The sequence below is a fragment of the Rhinichthys klamathensis genome, unplaced genomic scaffold, assembly GCF_029890125.1.
Source record: "Rhinichthys klamathensis goyatoka isolate OS25496 unplaced genomic scaffold, OSU_Roscu_1.1 h1tg000127l_1, whole genome shotgun sequence".
Taxonomy (NCBI): Eukaryota; Metazoa; Chordata; class Actinopteri; order Cypriniformes; family Leuciscidae; genus Rhinichthys; species Rhinichthys klamathensis.
In genome coordinates, this window is record NW_026606664.1 from 248380 (window position 1) to 266702 (window position 18323).

Sequence of the window (18323 nt, forward strand, 5' to 3'; positions counted from 1 at the left end):
TTACCATACTTTTGCACCTCAAATGACTTGTTGTACGTGTGGCCTTGCATCTCCATGAAAACTAACCATTCCCCAAAGACTGGTTGGTCTGATAGTGGAAAGCTCATATTGACAATTCCTAAGAGACAATAGTGACATTAAAATATCAGCACTATAAATATATCATAGCGATCAAAGCTTATTATGTATCATGACTGTCTGTCATACACTAAAGTTTTACAGTGTGATGCAATGATTACAACATGATAACAAAATACAACAGCCTGATTACAGCCATAGGAACAAGACAGTAAGAGTTCTTACCACAACAAACAGACTTCAGATCTTTCCAATGGACAATGCGTGATCCTCTGGGGTCCTGGGTAAACAAAGTGGTAATCTTCAACGCTATGTGGTTAAAATAGTCTTTTTCTTACTTATTTGCTTGGCTTAAATCTGGAGGCCACTTTACACTCGTAAAAAGGCAGCAAAGAAACAAGCTTAAGAAAACACGTTTCAAATCCAATGATGCTTTTAAACAAACTGACCTTGCCCTGACTCAAAGGGCCAACACTCCAGGAGCCCGTCAATCAAGACAAAACTACACACACCCCAACTGAAACTTCCTCCAGCGAGAGCCAGAGGCCGACGGTGCCAAACTAACATAAACATGAAGCATCGTATACATAGCAAACATTTTTTCTGCTCCCCCTTTGGCCATTTGCACAGCTTTCAGAAGAATTTTCTGGAACTAAGCAACAGTGTTTGCCCCAGAGACGCTTCAAAGACCAAGCAGCATGTGGGAAAAAGATGGAAGCTAAGCACAGAGCAGCGGGGGGAAATGCCCCAGGAAGACTCGCTCTCTTTTATCTCTCTAGTCGCCCACAAGCGTCTGCTCCAGGGTCGAACCCAACACCGGCGACCAGTTGTCAAGCTCTATAGCTGTGCAACATGGACCCTGCTGGGAAAGAAACACTCCAACCACAGCAGTGTCCACCCCATGGGCTCCACTCACCACTATGTAAGCGTCAATCTGTAAAACAAAACAAGGAAGTGATTAGAGGGATGAGGACGACACATATAACACATAACTACAGCTACATTAGCCCCATCAAGATTTCAATCAATCCTGCATCTGAGAGAAGTTTTACCAGCGGCCAACCTTTAGCAATTTTCAAAAAAGATGCTGTCCACACATTACAGCTGGAGCCGCTTTTGGAAAAAAGCTTGATTTCAACTTGGCTCTGGTGAATGTGTTTCTGTAATTTGCATGTTTGTTTGTGTATGAGGGGCATACAGCTAAGCTACCTTTTGCCCCTTTCTGGAAATGCTTGCAGGATAAGCCTTTAGACACTAAATAAATGTTGTTAGTGCTAAAAAGGACAATGCTCCTCTACTACAAAGCGTAATTTAGCATGTCATTTCAGGACTTTACCTTTTCATTGGTTGGCCTTAGGTTTGGCGTGACAGCATAGACATTTATAAGAACTAGAGGGGAGAGAAAGAAACAAACAGAAATTAATTCAAATTCAACTTGCTTCTTTCTCAAAGCTATTTGTGACACCGACCAAGCTCGGAATAGCATGCTAATTTCTATGCTATTTTTGCAGCATGCAGGATGTAAAATATGCACATTTTCTGTATGCACAAAATACAAAACACTCAAATTCTGCTGTATACAGCAAACCATACTTCGTAAAATACTGTATCCCGCAATACACTCAATCCTTTCATTTCTATTGTCATGCATGCATTGGAAGAAATATCGTTTTTGAACGATTTTTGAAGTTTTTGAAACATAAGAGTTTTGGCACAATTTGAAATTGTGCAGGTGCCATGTGAAAGCAGTGTTTGGAATGTTTACCACAGCATAATATATGCACATATTATTTTTAGGAAGTATACAGTGTATAGTATGTAGTACGACAGTAACATAGCCAGGATCGACTGCATTGAGATATTTAGCATTACAAACACAGTTAGTGTCATAAGTAACCCATTTGTGTTAGGTGAATGTAGAGACCTTTCTGCAGGGGCTTATAAACTGGCTTGTCAGTCTGGATGAAAACAGTTGAGCCTTTGCTGTCCACCGTCACAGTGGTGTGGTTGTGAAAGATGTAGCCACCCTCATTGAGCTGACGGTTCCCCCAAACCTTCAGATGTGCCTGTCCTCTGAGATCTGATGGCACCTGGGAACATTGTGGTTATTAGGCATAAATGTCACACTAAGCTCAGAAGAATTGGCTGATGTGATTTGCTCACCTTTATTTTGATGGTGGCTTTATCTGAAATGAGAAAAAAAATTAAGTGAAACCTGCACAAGCACAGATTTCTGAATCAAAACATGAATTTATTGTGATATATAAGGGGCTTTATTGAACAAAACCTTAAGCCATATATAATTTCTCACAAATGAAAATGAGGCTTAAGTATTGAACCAAGGGAATTCACCTTTGGTACGTCAAGATATTGCAAAAGAAGCTCTTGGTATGTTTGTTTGTTTTTTTCATGGTGAAAACTATACTTTAGTTGTTAAAATTTAAATGACATATTTAAGACCCAAGCTCTTGGCACCACAGACGTTACGTTTAGATGCTAAATTGAGCAAGCAAGTAAATTCCCCAACGTAACCCTCACCTCGTACAGTGCCATGGCTATGTGCCACGATCTCGCCCTTAACGCTGAGCTGCAGTTGCACTCGTGTGTCTTCTACTGCATTGAAGATGGTCACGCTCACGGCCTCTTCCACACCGGCACGGAACACAGATGGCGCGGCAATCAGGTAACCCCTGTGAATCAAAGGACGGGAGAGACTTCTACCACAAGACTCCAGGTAGCAATTATGCTAACACTTTGTTTAGTCTAGACTAGAGCGTACATCTGAATCCCACATCATAGGGCACACAAATCAAGCAAACAAGCATCCCGAACCTTACCACTTGGGAAAACATAAAACAAATATCATGTTTAAACATAAACTGGCAAGTGTTTTGTGATTCTTTGTTGCCCAAGTTAGATGTTATGAGAATGGCGGAACCTTATGACTGATCTCGAAATAACACATTTCAGAACAATAGTACGTTTTTTAATTCGTCCGTAAGGTGAATATTCGTCGCCAGGGCTGATCATTAGGGCCATGAGTCATGACTACCCAATTTAGTCTACCAAATGTTTCCTTATTTGTCAAATTCGCCTTGTGGCTTAAATTACAAAAAGGGACTAGGGACGGCAAGGGGCTCCTAACGGAACTTGCAGGACCATGACCTGGGTTGTGTGTGTCTCACCCCTTAAGCCCAATTTATACTTCTGCGTCGACCTCCCGCCGTAGCTACGTCGTAGGCTGTGTGTAGCGCGCGTACCCTTCGGCGTACCCTGACGTGCACCTCTCCAAAAATGTAACAAAGCGTCAATTCTACGCGGACGCAAGCGCTGTGATTGGTCTGCCGGAACCGCTCCCTCGGGTTTAACATGTTCCCTCTGCGTGCATCGACGCGGACAACGACGCAGAAGTATAAATTAAAACCAACGCGTAGTCTATAGCGTAGAGGCTCCGGCGTTGGTCCGACGCAGAAGTATAAATCAGCCTTAAGAGTGCACTCATTTAATCCCACTGCACTGCAAAAACAAAATGTACAAACAATGTACAGTAAACTCAGCGGCTAGAGAATGGACTCTTCCGGTTATAGTCACTTCCGTGTTTTCCCCCCCTCAGTTTCTAGTTTCATTAATCATAACTATTGGAGCTTACCAGATGAGCACTGCGTTTATTACTATTAAACAGAAATCACAAACAAAAGTGGAAGCTATTTTGGAGCACTTTGTGTCTGAATTCACCAACTTATTTTCAACTTCTTTAAAGGGTTAGTTTAGAGTTCACTTTTTTTTCCGCCGGAACTAGACTCATGTACGACCGTTACCGGAAGCCAGTGATTATAGTTTATAAAGTTATAAATATGGATATTTTTCTTACAACAACGCATCGGTTCGCTTCAGAAGGCCTTTATTAACCCACTGAAGCCGTATGGATTACTTTTATGATGGATGAAATTGAATACGCTTTTTTGGGATTCAAAATGGCTGAAAGAAGAATGTCCTATACACCTAGGATGTCTTGAGGGAGTGTAAATTATGGAATAATTTTCATTTTTGGATGAACTAACCCTTTAAGTGGACTATATTAGTAAACTAATAATAGTGAATGAGGGTATCGGGGGCAATTTCAGACACACTTGTTTTGCCGCATATTCTGAGCTAGAAAAGACTATTTAAAGAATATATTAAATAGAAACATTGCCTTTGAAAGCAGTGTGAGTCCACCACTTTTAGTACATTCTTAGTTCAATCTGACAAATATTAGTTTCAATCTCTGCAATGATTAGACCATTTGTTGGTGATTTCTTTCGATGTTTGATGTGTAGGCCTTTTCTCTAAGAAAAAAAGTCACAGGGCTTCACAAATCCAATTTTAGGGGTCAATGTAATAAAAACTATTAGGGCTTTTTTCAAACACACATCATGACAAGTGTAGGGGAACATTATTACACAATTAAGCGACATTAACCTAATTCATCTCTTCTGAATCCAAATTGTCTAGACTACTGCAAATTTGGTTCAAGTGACCTTAAATGATGAGAAACATTGGGAAGGTGACTCTGACCCATTACATGCCCAAATAAACCCGGGTAACTCAGTGTCCTTGAGTTTAATAGCCTGCCTGAGTGTGAGATATCAGGTGATTGGCATTACGGTTCAGCGAGGCCAGAGGCAATTTAAGTCTCAAGGCATGAGAAAATCCCTTCCAAGGCATCTATGCGGAATTGACTGCATTTGATCCTCACCTTCCTATCTTACAATGGTCTCATGTGTGCGGTGGGCATAGACCTATTCAGTGTTTACATGATAGCACTCTCTTGTTGAGGGAAAGAACAGCCACAGGCTGACTCGAGAGAATGTAGCTCTTTGTCAAAGAGGTCAAGCTGGTTTTTGACCTCTTTCTCTGGTGTTCGAAATACTTGGCACAACCACGTGTAACAGGTACAGACACTGGCACTAAGCTCTGCCCAACCCTGGTATGAAGGATGAAGAAGTTTGTGGACTTCTGTAGTTTCTGGGTCAATTAACCCAACAACATTCCTGTCAACCAATCATTTGACTTAAGTTTAGGGTTAGAATTATGCTTGGGACTTGGTAGTTGCTGAGAACTTATATGGTTATGCGGATTGTTACAGAAATCTGGTTCCAGGACTAATAAAAATGAACAACCAACTTGGCAAAAATCACAATCATCAACAGCTTTATCCAAATAACCAAGTAGACCCAAGAACCATACAATGAAAACGTTTCCTGACAAGATAAATATGCTTTGCTCAACCACTGAATAATCTTTATAGGTATATAGACCACAATCTTCTAATATAGCCTTGGGAAAGTGAACTGAAGTTTGTTCTGAAGGTTGTTCCTCAGAAGAATTTGAGTAGAATAAACTGGGTCTAATGTAAAGATCAGTACAGCAAGGCAGCATTGAAGCTGATAATGGAGTGAACTACTTCTTAATTATACTAATAGTGGGAATGAAGACAATGACATAACCAACTTTAAATGCCTGCAATGTATAAAACATAACTATGACCTGTTTTGAAAGAACATCACTTGGGAGTTGACAAAAATGTCCCATGGCAACCTTAGTTTCTATCAAAACAGCAGTTACTGTTACAACAAAACTCTGTTACTGTTTATTTTAAGGTGTCAAGTGTTACAGTGTAATTATATATTTAAGTACTGAGTAATATTAATTAACATGTCCTTACTATAGGGTTATGGTAGGATTAGGGTTTGGTTGAGGGTTAGTTGCATGTAATTATGCATAATTTACTGTTATTACTATGCCAAGTACATATAACATTATGTAACAAGGACACTGTAAAATAAAAAGTTACCCAAAACTCTAGTATCTAGGTAAGTACAAGAAAGCTTCCTTGAAGAGGATCCCATATTAGTTTACCACGGTGTGTTATACTAGTAAATGCAGTGACTATAGTATTTTGGTAACAACTATGGTGACCATGAACATTTTTGTAACGGGTTATATGTAATTTGTTTGTAACGTCCACACACATAAACAGCTGTGCTGCTGAGTTTATTTGTTGTTGATGCACAAACATTTCCACATGCGCGCGACAATCCGAATCATACTGGTGAGTTATCACCTGACTGAAGTCTTATCAAAACATGCATGCTTGAAATGAAAAAGCGGTTTATATCATCCATCAAATAGCGCTACAAACATACTTACTGTCTTTCTTGTGAATGAACTCCACTCATAACACACATGAACACAGTCCACAGAGTCCAGGAATTGTGGTGCACATGCAACACTCTCATTTTGTCCCTCGTTTGTTTTGAAATGAGTCCACAATACGTATATTCCACAAATATATAATTACTATTTCGAGTGCAAACTTAAGCATCCACGAGGGGAAAGCACGAGCCTCCGGTGGAGCGCGTGCTGCGTTTTTATTCCAATTCCCAGTGTTGTGTCCGTGGAACTGATTTTTGAACTCCTCTCCACGCGTAAAGACAATCCCTCTTGGCGTGCCTTATTTATCCGCCTTAGTTCCGATTGCTCATATTTCAGCATTAAAACTTATCTCCATCCACCCCACCCCTTGTGTAGCACGGTATTTAGTGCACATCAGATCCATTGAGCTGAGCTCCACAGCCTAATGTAACAGGGCAGGCTGCTTTTGCCCCTTTGAACTCTCCAGGCTTTTGTCTCATTCAGTGGTGTGTCAGAACAAGTCTAACAAACAGAGCCCCTCTGAGCTAGTAGAGACAAGACTGCACTGTCCCTCAACGCGGATTGGAAGCTTTACAGGTCCGATTGAATGAGACTGAAAAGATCCGAACGTTTTAGTCGTGTAATGTTAAATTTATTTGATGCCTGTGATAAATATAATTATAAAATTAAAGATCTTAAATATCTATTTATTTACATAAAAAAGTCTGTAGTTAAAATGTAAAACTTTAACCTGACGTGAATTCGTTTTAATATGGAAGCAAGCACATTAATGGTGGGAAAATATAGGACATCGGGGCCCCCTAGTGGCGCTTTAGCACTAGACATTTAAAATGAGCTTTTGTGTTGATGTACCGTTTTGTGTATTTTTTATATAGGCCCAATGAAAAAACGGTATTCAATTTCCTATTTTAGAACATAAATATCTATTAAATGGATTTAACACGGAGAAGAAATATATAGACTATTGTGCATAACAAATAGAATTTTAAATATACTTTTATAAATATACATTTATAGTCATTTACTCACCCTCATAAGCTGGAGTGTGTACTCTTGTACACACACACACACACACACACACACACACACACACACACACACACACACACACACACACACACACACACACACACCTTAATACTCTAATATGTCCATTTGTTCACAATGTCCCACCACACAATAAATCATTATACCATTTCGACTAGACACATTCAAAATGCAAAAAGATTTGTTTTTCCAAACTGTTTGGAGCAATATGTTATATTTTTGTAATTTTTGTATATTTTTAATTTTGAAATATAACATTAAAGAGTATATTTGATGTGATGAATTGCTCTGTCATTTATCAGATTTACCAATTGTTATAATTTCAATTTGTGCTGGTTGGGTAAAATTGGGGGGTGGGGGCGGGGCTCCGTTGGGGCTCCTCCCCTAACCGCATGTGATCTCACTCCAAGCTTTTGACAAAACTTGAGAACCCTGCAAACATCTTCTACAAATATCTTCTTTTATGTTCCACATAACAAAGAAATTAATACAGGTTTGGAGCAACTTAAGGGTGAGTAAATGATGACAGAATTAGTAGGCTACATTGTGCTAAAAGTCATAAACCAAATGGGTAACAACACAATAATGTAAAAAAAGGAAAGAAAAAATGGTACTTAAATAAAAATAAGAAAGAAAGGAAAATAAATAGGAGTGTACATATGACAAGTTAAAATTAACCACATATCAAAATAATACGTTTTCAGTTTTATGGCCCAGTACGCCAGCATCGCGGCTACGTCACTTGATGACGTTGTCGTCCGCGAACCTAAACAGGAAGTGATGCCACAGCGTGACTAGACGAGACGATACACATGTTGCGCGAGAGAGTAGATTAGATATCTCAGCTAAGCAACGAAAACACTCAAAGCAGTTTCAGCATCATGGTAAGTTATTGAATATTCAGCCTGTATCATATAATCAGATTCAGGAATAGGAAATGACCAGAAATATACACAGTCGTGAAATTGCTAACGCTAGTCTATACAGAAACAAATGTATGTTCAGAAGACGAATATTACATGTAAATAAATTAATATTAAAGTTTGTATTAACAAATGAATACTACAACATACTGTATATAAATACATTCTAATTATATCACTGATTATTACCATGTTTTGAAGATTTACCATGGTAATATGGTACACACACACACACACACACACACACACATATAGATATTATATATATAGATATATTGGCCATTCTACAGAATTGGTTCAAACTGTCCCACAACCAAAAAAAAATCTATTGAATCCCACAAAAATATTTAAAATATCAGTAAGCTTAATATATATAATAAAATCATAATTTATTGGGTACTTTCATTTGGGAGGTGGCTGTCCTGAATCCTAACTCCTAAATTTCAACTTATGAAAATTATATTGAAATAATTTTTGCAATTTTCCATGTTTATTTATATATATATTTGATTTAAAAAAATATTTATTTTATATTTTCTTTGTAAATCATGAAACTTTATGTTAAAAAAACGTATGCCACATTTTTATGTCACTTCTGATACAGTGTATGTTTTAGCCCATTGGTTTTTTTTTTGGTTTTTTTAATATTCCTGTGTCTCTCTCTCATAGTTACATAGTGAGTAGTTATAGGGCCCTTCATTTTGAGGTAAATGTGTTAAAAAGTCTGAAAATCCGTGTGTAACTTTAAGGAATGTCACTACCAAACACCTTTTTCTGCAATTAAGCGAACTTCTTTGGGTGTTATTCCATAAAATGTAGTTTTTGTGTGTGTGCAACTTTTTCAGAACTGTGCTAGCCAACCATGTGCTGATTAGCATCTTTGAGCTCAAAAGTATCTAAAATTGTCACTACCGTACCGAAACAGTCACGACCGAAACGTGCATGGTAAAGTTTCAGATGTGACAATTGTTTTGGTAGTGACAAAAGGGAAGACATGATCGTTTTTTAGAAAAGATTTTAAAAAATGAAAGTACAGTTATGCAAATCATTAGTGTTTTAGTATTTTTTTTATTATGCAAATCATTAGTGTTTTAGTATGTGACTTAAAATTCTGTAATGTGATGTGGTCGCGACCAAAACATTACTGTCACTACCGAAACATGGGATGTTTTATCAAAAGAAAGTATATTGAATTATCAACTAAGATATTATTATGGTGTTCGATGTATATCCAAACTAACGAATCCTTAACTTAGAAATCATTATGATAAACTTTGACTTTTACAAAGAAAGATTGGATTCAAAATACAACAAATCTCATAAATTGCACTTAAAATATTGTTAAAATTGTAATTGTTATTGATTTACCTGTGAAAACTTTTTAATAAAATAGCAAAAAAAAAAATTATTTACAAGGTAGATGCAAACAAAATCTTAATAGGTCAATATAAGCCTTCTTATTTTATTATTTATTATTGTTTCGGTAGGGACAGATTTGGGGCGAGGAAAAATATTCCCAAACTTTCTGAAATATAAATGAATACAATATGAGAATTAACTGCACAATTACTAGAAATGTGTTCCTTGGATATTATACAATTTGCATACATACAAAATTTGTGGAAAAAAATAAATAATTCAAGATGTTTTCAACTCTGAACCAATTCAGTTTAATGGCCTATATATATATATATATAATAAGGGATTTATATTCTTCTTAAAGTCTTTTTGATGTTTGTGAGTTGTGTCTGTTCTAACTTTATTATGCATCTTTCATTTTTTAAAGGCACCTACAGATTTAAAAAATTTGGTCAGAAGATTTTATGTTCTTCAAGCTGAGCGTGTGGAGGCATACAAACTATTTGAGGAGTCAGTCTATCTATCTATCTATCTATCTATCTATCTATCTATCTGTCTGTCTGTCTGTCTGTCTGTCTGTCTGTCTGTCTGTCTATCAACAGTATATCTATCTGTCTGTCTATCAACAGTATATCTATCTGTCTGTCTGTCTGTCTATCAACAGTATATCTGTCTGTCTGTGTCTGTCTATCAACAGTCTATCTATCTATCTATCTATCTATCTGTCTGTCTGTCTGTCTGTCTGTCTATCAACAGTATATCTATCTGTCTGTCTATCAACAGTATATCTATCTATCTGTCTGTCAATCTGTCTATCAACAGTATATCTATCTGTCTGTCTGTCTGTCTATCAACAGTATATCTATCTGTCTGTCTGTCTATCAACTGTATATCTATCTATCTATCTATCTATCTGTCTGTCTATCAACAGTATATCTATCTATCTATCTGTCTGTCTATCTGCTATCAACAGTATATCTATCTATCTATCTGTCTGTCTATCAACTGTATATCTGTCTGTCTATCTATCTATCAGTCTGTCTGTCTGTCTATCAACAGTATATCTATCTGTCTGTCTGTCTATCAACTGTATATCTATCTGTCTGTCTATCTATCTATCAGTCTGTCTGTCTGTCTATCAACAGTATATCTATCTGTCTGTCTATCAACAGTATATCTATCTATCTGTCTGTCAATCTGTCTATCAACAGTATATCTATCTGTCTGTCTGTGTCTGTCTATCAACAGTATATCTATCTATCTATCTATCTATCTGTCTGTCTATCAACAGTATATCTATCTATCTGTCTGTCTATCTGCTATCAACAGTATATCTATCTATCTATCTGTCTGTCTGTCTATTAACAGTATATCTAGCTGTCTGTCTGTCTATCAACTGTATATCTATCTGTCTGTCTATCTATCTATCAGTCTGTCTGTCTTTCTATCAACTGTATATCTATCTATCTATCTATCTGTCTGTCTATCAACAGTATATCTATCTATCTATCTATCTATCTATCTATCTATCTATCTATCTATCTATCTATCTATCTATCTATCTGTCTGTCTGTCTGTCTGTCTATCTATCAGTCTGTCTGTCTGTCTGTCTATCAACTGTATATCTATCTGTCTGTCTGTGTCTGTCTATCAACAGTATATCTATCTATCTATCTATCTATCTATCTATCTGTCTGTCTATCAACAGTATATCTATCTATCTATCTGTCTGTCTATCTGCTATCAACAGTATATCTATCTATCTATCTGTCTGTCTATCAACTGTATATCTGTCTGTCTATCTATCTATCAGTCTGTCTGTCTGTCTATCAACAGTATATCTATCTGTCTGTCTGTCTATCAACTGTATATCTATCTGTCTGTCTATCTATCTATCAGTCTGTCTGTCTGTCTATCAACAGTATATCTATCTGTCTGTCTATCAACAGTATATCTATCTATCTGTCTGTCAATCTGTCTATCAACAGTATATCTATCTGTCTGTCTGTGTCTGTCTATCAACAGTATATCTATCTATCTATCTATCTATCTGTCTGTCTATCAACAGTATATCTATCTATCTGTCTGTCTATCTGCTATCAACAGTATATCTATCTATCTATCTGTCTGTCTGTCTATTAACAGTATATCTAGCTGTCTGTCTGTCTATCAACTGTATATCTATCTGTCTGTCTATCTATCTATCAGTCTGTCTGTCTTTCTATCAACTGTATATCTATCTATCTATCTATCTATCTGTCTGTCTATCAACAGTATATCTATCTATCTATCTATCTATCTGTCTGTCTGTCTATCTATCAGTCTGTCTGTCTGTCTGTCTATCAACTGTATATCTATCTGTCTGTCTATCTATCTATCTACCTATCTGTCTGTCTGTATGTCTGTCTATCAACAGTATGCCTATCTGTCTGTCTATCAACAGTATATCTATCTATCTATATGTCTGTCTGTCAATCTGTCTATCAACAGTATATCTATCTGTCTGTCTGTCTATCAACAGTATATCTATCTGTCTGTCTGTGTCTGTCTATCAACAGTCTATCTATCTATCTATCTATCTATCTATCTATCTATCTATCTATCTATCTATCTATCTATCTATCTATGTATCAACAGTATATCTATCTGTCTGTCTATCAACAGTATATCTATCTATCTATCTGTCAATCTGTCTATCAACAGTATATCTATCTGTCTGTCTGTGTCTGTCTATCAACAGTATACACTCACCGGCCACTTTATTAGGTACCCCATGCTAGTAACGGGTTGGACCCCCTTTTGCCTTCAGAACTGCCTCAATTCTTCGTGGCATAGATTCAACAAGGTGCTGGAAGCATTCCTCAGGGAGTTTGGTCCATATTGACATGATGGCATCACACAGTTGCCGCAGATTTGTCGGCTGCACATCCATGATGCGAATCTCCCGTTCCACCACATCCCAAAGATGCTCTATTGGGTTGAGATCTGGTGACTGTGGAGGCCATTTTAGTACAGTGAACTCATTGTCATGTTCAAGAAACCAATTTGAAATGATTAGAGCTTTGTGACATGGTGGAAGTAGCCATCAGAGGATGGGTACATGGTGGCCATAAAGGGATGGACATGGTCAGAAACAATGCTCAGGTAGGCCGTGGCATTTAAACGATGCCCAATTGGCACTAAGGGGCCTAAAGTGTGCCAGGAAAACATCCCCCACACCATTACACCACCACCACCAGCCTGCACAGTGGTAACAAGGCATGATGGTTCCATGTTCTCATTCTGTTTACGCCAAATTCTGACTCTAACATCTGAATGTCTCAACAGAAATCGAGACTCATCAGACCAGGCAACATTTTTCCAGTCTTCAACTGTTCAATTTTGGTGAGCTCTTGCAAATTGTAGCCTCTTTTTCCTATTTGTAGTGGAGATGAGTGGTACCCGGTGGAGTCTTCTGCTGTTGTAGCCCATCCGCCTCAAGGTTGTGCGTGTTGTGGCTTCACAAATGCTTTGCTGCATACCTCGGTTGTAACGAGTGGTTATTTCAGTCACTGTTGCCCTTCTATCAGCTCGAACCAGTCTGGCCATTCTCCTCTGACCTCTGGCATCAACAAGGCATTTCCGCCCACAGAACTGCCGCTCACTGGATGTTTTTTCTTTTTCGGACCATTCTCTGTAAACCCTAGAGATGGTTGTGCGTGAAAATCCCAGTAGATTAGCAGTTTCTGAAATACTCAGACCAGCCCTTCTGGCACCAACAATCATGCCAAGTTCAAAGTCACTCAAATCACCTTTCTTCCCCATACTGATGCTCGGTTTGAACTGCAGGAGATTGTCTTGACCATGTCTACATGCCTAAATGCACTGAGTTGCCGCCATGTGATTGGCTGCTTAGAAATTAAGTGTTAACGAGCAGTTGGACAGGTGTACCTAATAAAGTGGCCGGTGAGTGTATCTATCTATCTATCTATCTGTCTGTCTATCAACAGTATATCTATCTATCTGTCTGTCTGTCTATCAACTGTATATCTATCTGTCTGTCTATCTATCTATCAGTCTGTCTGTCTGTCTATCAACAGTATATCTATCTGTCTGTCTATCAACAGTATATCTATCTATCTGTCTGTCAATCTGTCTATCAACAGTATATCTATCTGTCTGTCTGTGTCTGTCTATCAACAGTATATCTATCTATCTATCTGTCTGTCTATCAACAGTATATCTATCTATCTGTCTGTCTATCTGCTATCAACAGTATATCTATCTATCTGTCTGTCTATCAACAGTATATCTATCTGTCTGTCTGTCTATCAACTGTATATCTATTGTCTGTCTATCTATCTATCAGTCTGTCTGTCTGTCTATCAACAGTATATCTATCTATCTATCTATCTATCTATCTGTCTGTCTGTCTATCAAAAGTATATCAACTGTCTGTCTATCTATCTATCAGTCTGTCTGTCTGTCTGTCTATCAACTGTATATCTATCTGTCTGTCTATCTGCTATCAACAGTATATCTATCTATCTATCTGTCTGTCTATCAACAGTATATCTATCTGTCTGTCTGTCTATCAACTGTATATCTATTGTCTGTCTATCTATCTATCAGTCTGTCTGTCTGTCTATCAACAGTATATCTATCTATCTATCTATCTATCTGTCTGTCTGTCTATCAAAAGTATATCAACTGTCTGTCTATCTATCTATCAGTCTGTCTGTCTGTCTGTCTATCAACTGTATATCTATCTGTCTGTCTATCTATCTATCAGTCTGTCTGTCTGTCTATCAACAGTATATCTATCTATCTATCTATCTATCTATCTATCTATCTGTCTGTCTGTCTGTCTGTCTATCAACAGTATATCTATCTATCTATCTGTCTGTCTGTCTATCTATCTATCAGTCTGTCTGTCTGTCTGTCTATCAACTGTATATCTATCTGTCTATCTATCTATCTATCTGTCTGTCTGTCTGTCTGTCTGTCTTATCAACAGTATATCTATCTATCTGTCTGTCTGTATACAGTCTATCTATCAATCTATCTGTCTGTCTGTCTGTCTGTCTATCAACAGTATATCTATCTGTCTGTCTGTCTATCAACAGTATATCTATCTGTCTGTCTGTGTCTGTCTATCAACTATCTATCTATCTATCTATCTGTCTGTCTGTCTGTCTGTCTGTCTGTCTGTCTATCAACAGTATATCTATCTGTCTGTCTATCAACAGTATATCTATCTATCTGTCTGTCAATCTGTTTATCAACAGTATATCTATCTGTCTGTCTGTGTCTGTCTATCAACAGTATATCTATCTATCTATCTATCTGTCTGTCTATCAACAGTATATCTATCTATCTATCTGTCTGTCTATCTGCTATCAACAGTATATCTATCTATCTATCTGTCTTGTCTATCAACTGTATATCTATCTGTCTGTCTATCTATTTATCAGTCTGTCTGTCTGTCTATCAACAGTATATCTATCTATCTGTCTGTCTATCAACTGTATATCTATCTGTCTGTCTATCTATCTATCTATCAGTCTGTCTGTCTGTCTGTCTATCAACAGTATATCTATCTGTCTGTCTATCAACAGTATATCTATCTATCTGTCTGTCAATCTGTCTATCAACAGTATATCTATCTGTCTGTCTGTGTCTGTCTATCAACAGTATATCTATCTATCTATCTATCTATCTGTCTGTCTATCAACAGTATATCTATCTATCTGTCTGTCTATCTGCTATCAACAGTATATCTATCTATCTATCTATCTATCTATCTATCTGTCTGTCTGTCTATCAACAGTATATCTATCTGTCTGTCTGTCTATCAACTGTATATCTATCTGTCTGTCTATCTATCTATCAGTCTGTCTGTCTGTCTATCAACTGTATATCTATCTATCTATCTATCTATCTGTCTGTCTATCAACAGTATATCTATCTATCTATCTGTCTGTCTGTCTATCAACAGTATATCTATCTATCTGTCTGTCTGTCTATCTATCTATCAGTCTGTCTGTCTGTCTATCAACTGTATATCTATCTGTCTGTCTATCTATCTACCTATCTGTCTGTCTGTCTGTCTGTCTATCAACAGTATATCTATCTGTCTGTCTATCAACAGTATATCTATCTGTCTATATGTCTGCCTGTCAATCTGTCTATCAACAGTATATCTATCTGTCTGTCTGTCTATCAACAGTATATCTATCTGTCTGTCTGTGTCTGTCTATCAACAGTCTATCTATCTATCTATCTATCTATCTGTCTGTCTGTCTGTCTATCAACAGTATATCTATATGTCTGTCTATCAACAGTATATCTATCTATCTGTCTGTCATTCTGTCTATCAACAGTATATCTATCTGTCTGTCTGTGTCTGTCTATCAACAGTATATCTATCTATCTATCTGTCTGTCTATCAACAGTATATCTATCTATCTATCTGTCTGTCTGTCTGTCTGTCTATCAACAGTATATCTATCTATCTGTCTGTCTGTCTATCAACTGTATATCTATCTGTCTGTCTATCTATCAGTCTGTCTGTCTGTCTATCAACAGTATATCTATCTGTCTGTCTATCAACAGTATATCTATCTATCTGTCTGTCAATCTGTCTATCAACAGTATATCTATCTGTCTGTCTGTGTCTGTCATCAACAGTATATCTATCTATCTATCTATCTATCTATCTATCTATCTGTCTGTCTATCAACAGTATATCTATCTGTCTGTCTATCTGCTATCAACAGTATATCTATCTATCTATCTATCTGTCTGTCTATCAACAGTGTATCTATCTGTCTGTCTGTCTATCAACTGTATATCTATTGTCTGTCTGTCTATCTATCTATCAGTCTGTCTGTCTGTCTGTCTATCAACAGTATATCTATCTATCTATCTATCTATCTATCTATCTGTCTGTCTGTCTATCAACAGTATATCAACTGTCTGTCTATCTATCTATCAGTCTGTCTGTCTGTCTGTCTATCAACTGTATATCTATCTGTCTATCTATCTATCAGTCTGTCTGTCTGTCTATCAAGAGTATATCTATCTATCTATCTGTCTGTCTGTCTATCAACAGTATATCTATCTATCTATCTGTCTGTCTGTCTATCTATCTATCAGTCTGTCTGTCTGTCTATCAACTGTCTATCAACAGTATATCTATCTATCTGTCTGTCTGTATACAGTATATCTATCTATCTATCTATCTATCTGTCTGTCTGTCTGTCTGTCTGTCTGTCTGTCTGTCTATCAACAGTATATCTATCTGTCTGTCTGTCTATCAACAGTATATCTGTCTGTCTGTCTATCAACAGTATACCTATCTATCTGTCTGTCTGTATACAGTATATCTATCTATCTGTCTGTCTGTCTGTCTGTCTATCTGTCTATCAACAGTATATCTGTCTGTCTGTCTGTCTATCTATCAACTGTATATCTGTCTGTCTATCTATCAGTCTGTCTGTCTGTCTATCAGGGGTATTTTGAGGTAATGCAGTTGTTGTTCTCAGGGGTCATGAGGCGTATTTAAGGACGGGGCCCCACTATGACTTCGAGCACTACAAACAGCTGGTACATGAGATAACCAAAGCATTCTGTGGCATTTCCAAAGAAGTTCTGAAGATTAAAGAGCAACTGCACCAAGACTTCGACCGGCCGGACCTTTCAGAGCACATTGAGAAACTGCAGATTAAAGAGAAAGAAAAGCTAGAGCTGGTGGGCACTTTTCACAAGACTGTATTGTTTTAAAAAAAAACTTTGGCTAATACTACATATAAACGTGCACTGCTTGATATCCAGTTATCATCTCAACAATAAATAAATCATTCTAATTTGCTTTTAATTCCATATTTGTGTAACTTTTGGCAGACGGATAAAATGAGTGAGCATAGACATTAAACAATATAGCTGGAAATTGATTCATCACTTTGGAAATGGAAAGTTGAGTGCATTGCATCATGGGATACAGCATTTCAGTCAGTGTATTGATCTTTTATGCATAAGAAGCCATTCTAAGATGTGCACTGTCAAGCATATTTACTAAGGATAAAACATTTTATCCTGCACAACTTCTGCGTCAGCCAATTAGCATGTACTGAAATGATTCTGCTCCTCTAAATTTATTGCATAAAATTAAAATAGTATTGAACCGAATGTATCAGTTCTGTAAGTACTATTCCTAATGTTTATTTATATTGATGTCTTTTCAGACAGCTAAGTTACAGTTGGCCAAGCAGAATGCCCAAGATCACCCAGAAGATGAGGATTTCCAGGAGAAAGTCCATGAGATCAAACAGGAGTAAGTGCAACGTTTCCTACACACAAATGTCAAATAAATTGAAAAAAAAAAAAGACTGGCAACCAGTGTTAGGTGTAGTACATTACTAAGTAATGTTTCATCCTGGTGGTTTTGATGTACTTTGTATATCAAGTTCATGATAAAAACCTATTATTGTTGTAAACATCCAAATAAAAATACTCTTTCTGTTTCGCTCCATCTCTGTCAGTACAATAAAGAATACGGCCGCTTTGAGTGAGATTCTGCAAGACTTCAAGTATGACTCGGAGGAGCCGGAGTGAGATGTAGTCCGTCTCAGGAGACAGAGATGGATTCAGATCCTCTATGAACTTTCCATCTAAGGTATCAATCGCTGTCTTGGGCGCTTTAAAGATAGACTGCATTGGTGCTGCAGGCTTTGCAAA

At 37.2% G+C, this 18323-nt stretch overlaps 2 protein-coding genes across 2 annotated transcripts in view; one reads left to right on the plus strand and one right to left on the minus strand.

The window, feature by feature from the left end:
- The window catches only part of cpamd8 (C3 and PZP like alpha-2-macroglobulin domain containing 8), a 36176-nt gene extending 29393 nt beyond the window's left edge, over positions 1-6783 (minus strand). Inside the window, exons 1-8 of the mRNA XM_056256360.1 lie at positions 6271-6783; positions 2617-2768; positions 2242-2264; positions 2003-2168; positions 1415-1467; positions 995-1012; positions 304-358; positions 5-118 (exon numbers count right to left, since the gene is read on the minus strand). Coding sequence (XP_056112335.1) covers positions 5-118; positions 304-358; positions 995-1012; positions 1415-1467; positions 2003-2168; positions 2242-2264; positions 2617-2768; positions 6271-6359 — 670 coding nt within the window. The 5' untranslated portion in view covers positions 6360-6783. The remainder of the gene's footprint in view (positions 1-4; positions 119-303; positions 359-994; positions 1013-1414; positions 1468-2002; positions 2169-2241; positions 2265-2616; positions 2769-6270) is intronic.
- A 1286-nt stretch (positions 6784-8069) lies between these two features.
- Positions 8070-18254, plus strand: rex1bd (required for excision 1-B domain containing). The gene is made up of 5 exons (XM_056256371.1): positions 8070-8207; positions 10033-10115; positions 17132-17336; positions 17831-17919; positions 18128-18254. The coding sequence occupies exons 1-5, from the start codon at positions 8205-8207 to the stop codon at positions 18198-18200; spliced, it is 453 nt and encodes a 150-aa protein (XP_056112346.1). The 5' UTR covers positions 8070-8204; the 3' UTR covers positions 18201-18254.
- Positions 18255-18323: the final 69 nt, after the last annotated feature.

Bases quoted from the DNA above. Each gene is read 5' to 3' on its own strand.
- rex1bd (XM_056256371.1), top strand. The intron at 10,116-17,131 runs GTCAGTCTATCT...TGTTGTTCTCAG, and splicing joins GCATACAAACTATTTGAGGA to GGGTCATGAGGCGTATTTAA. The intron at 17,337-17,830 runs GTGGGCACTTTT...ATGTCTTTTCAG, and splicing joins AGAAAGAAAAGCTAGAGCTG to ACAGCTAAGTTACAGTTGGC.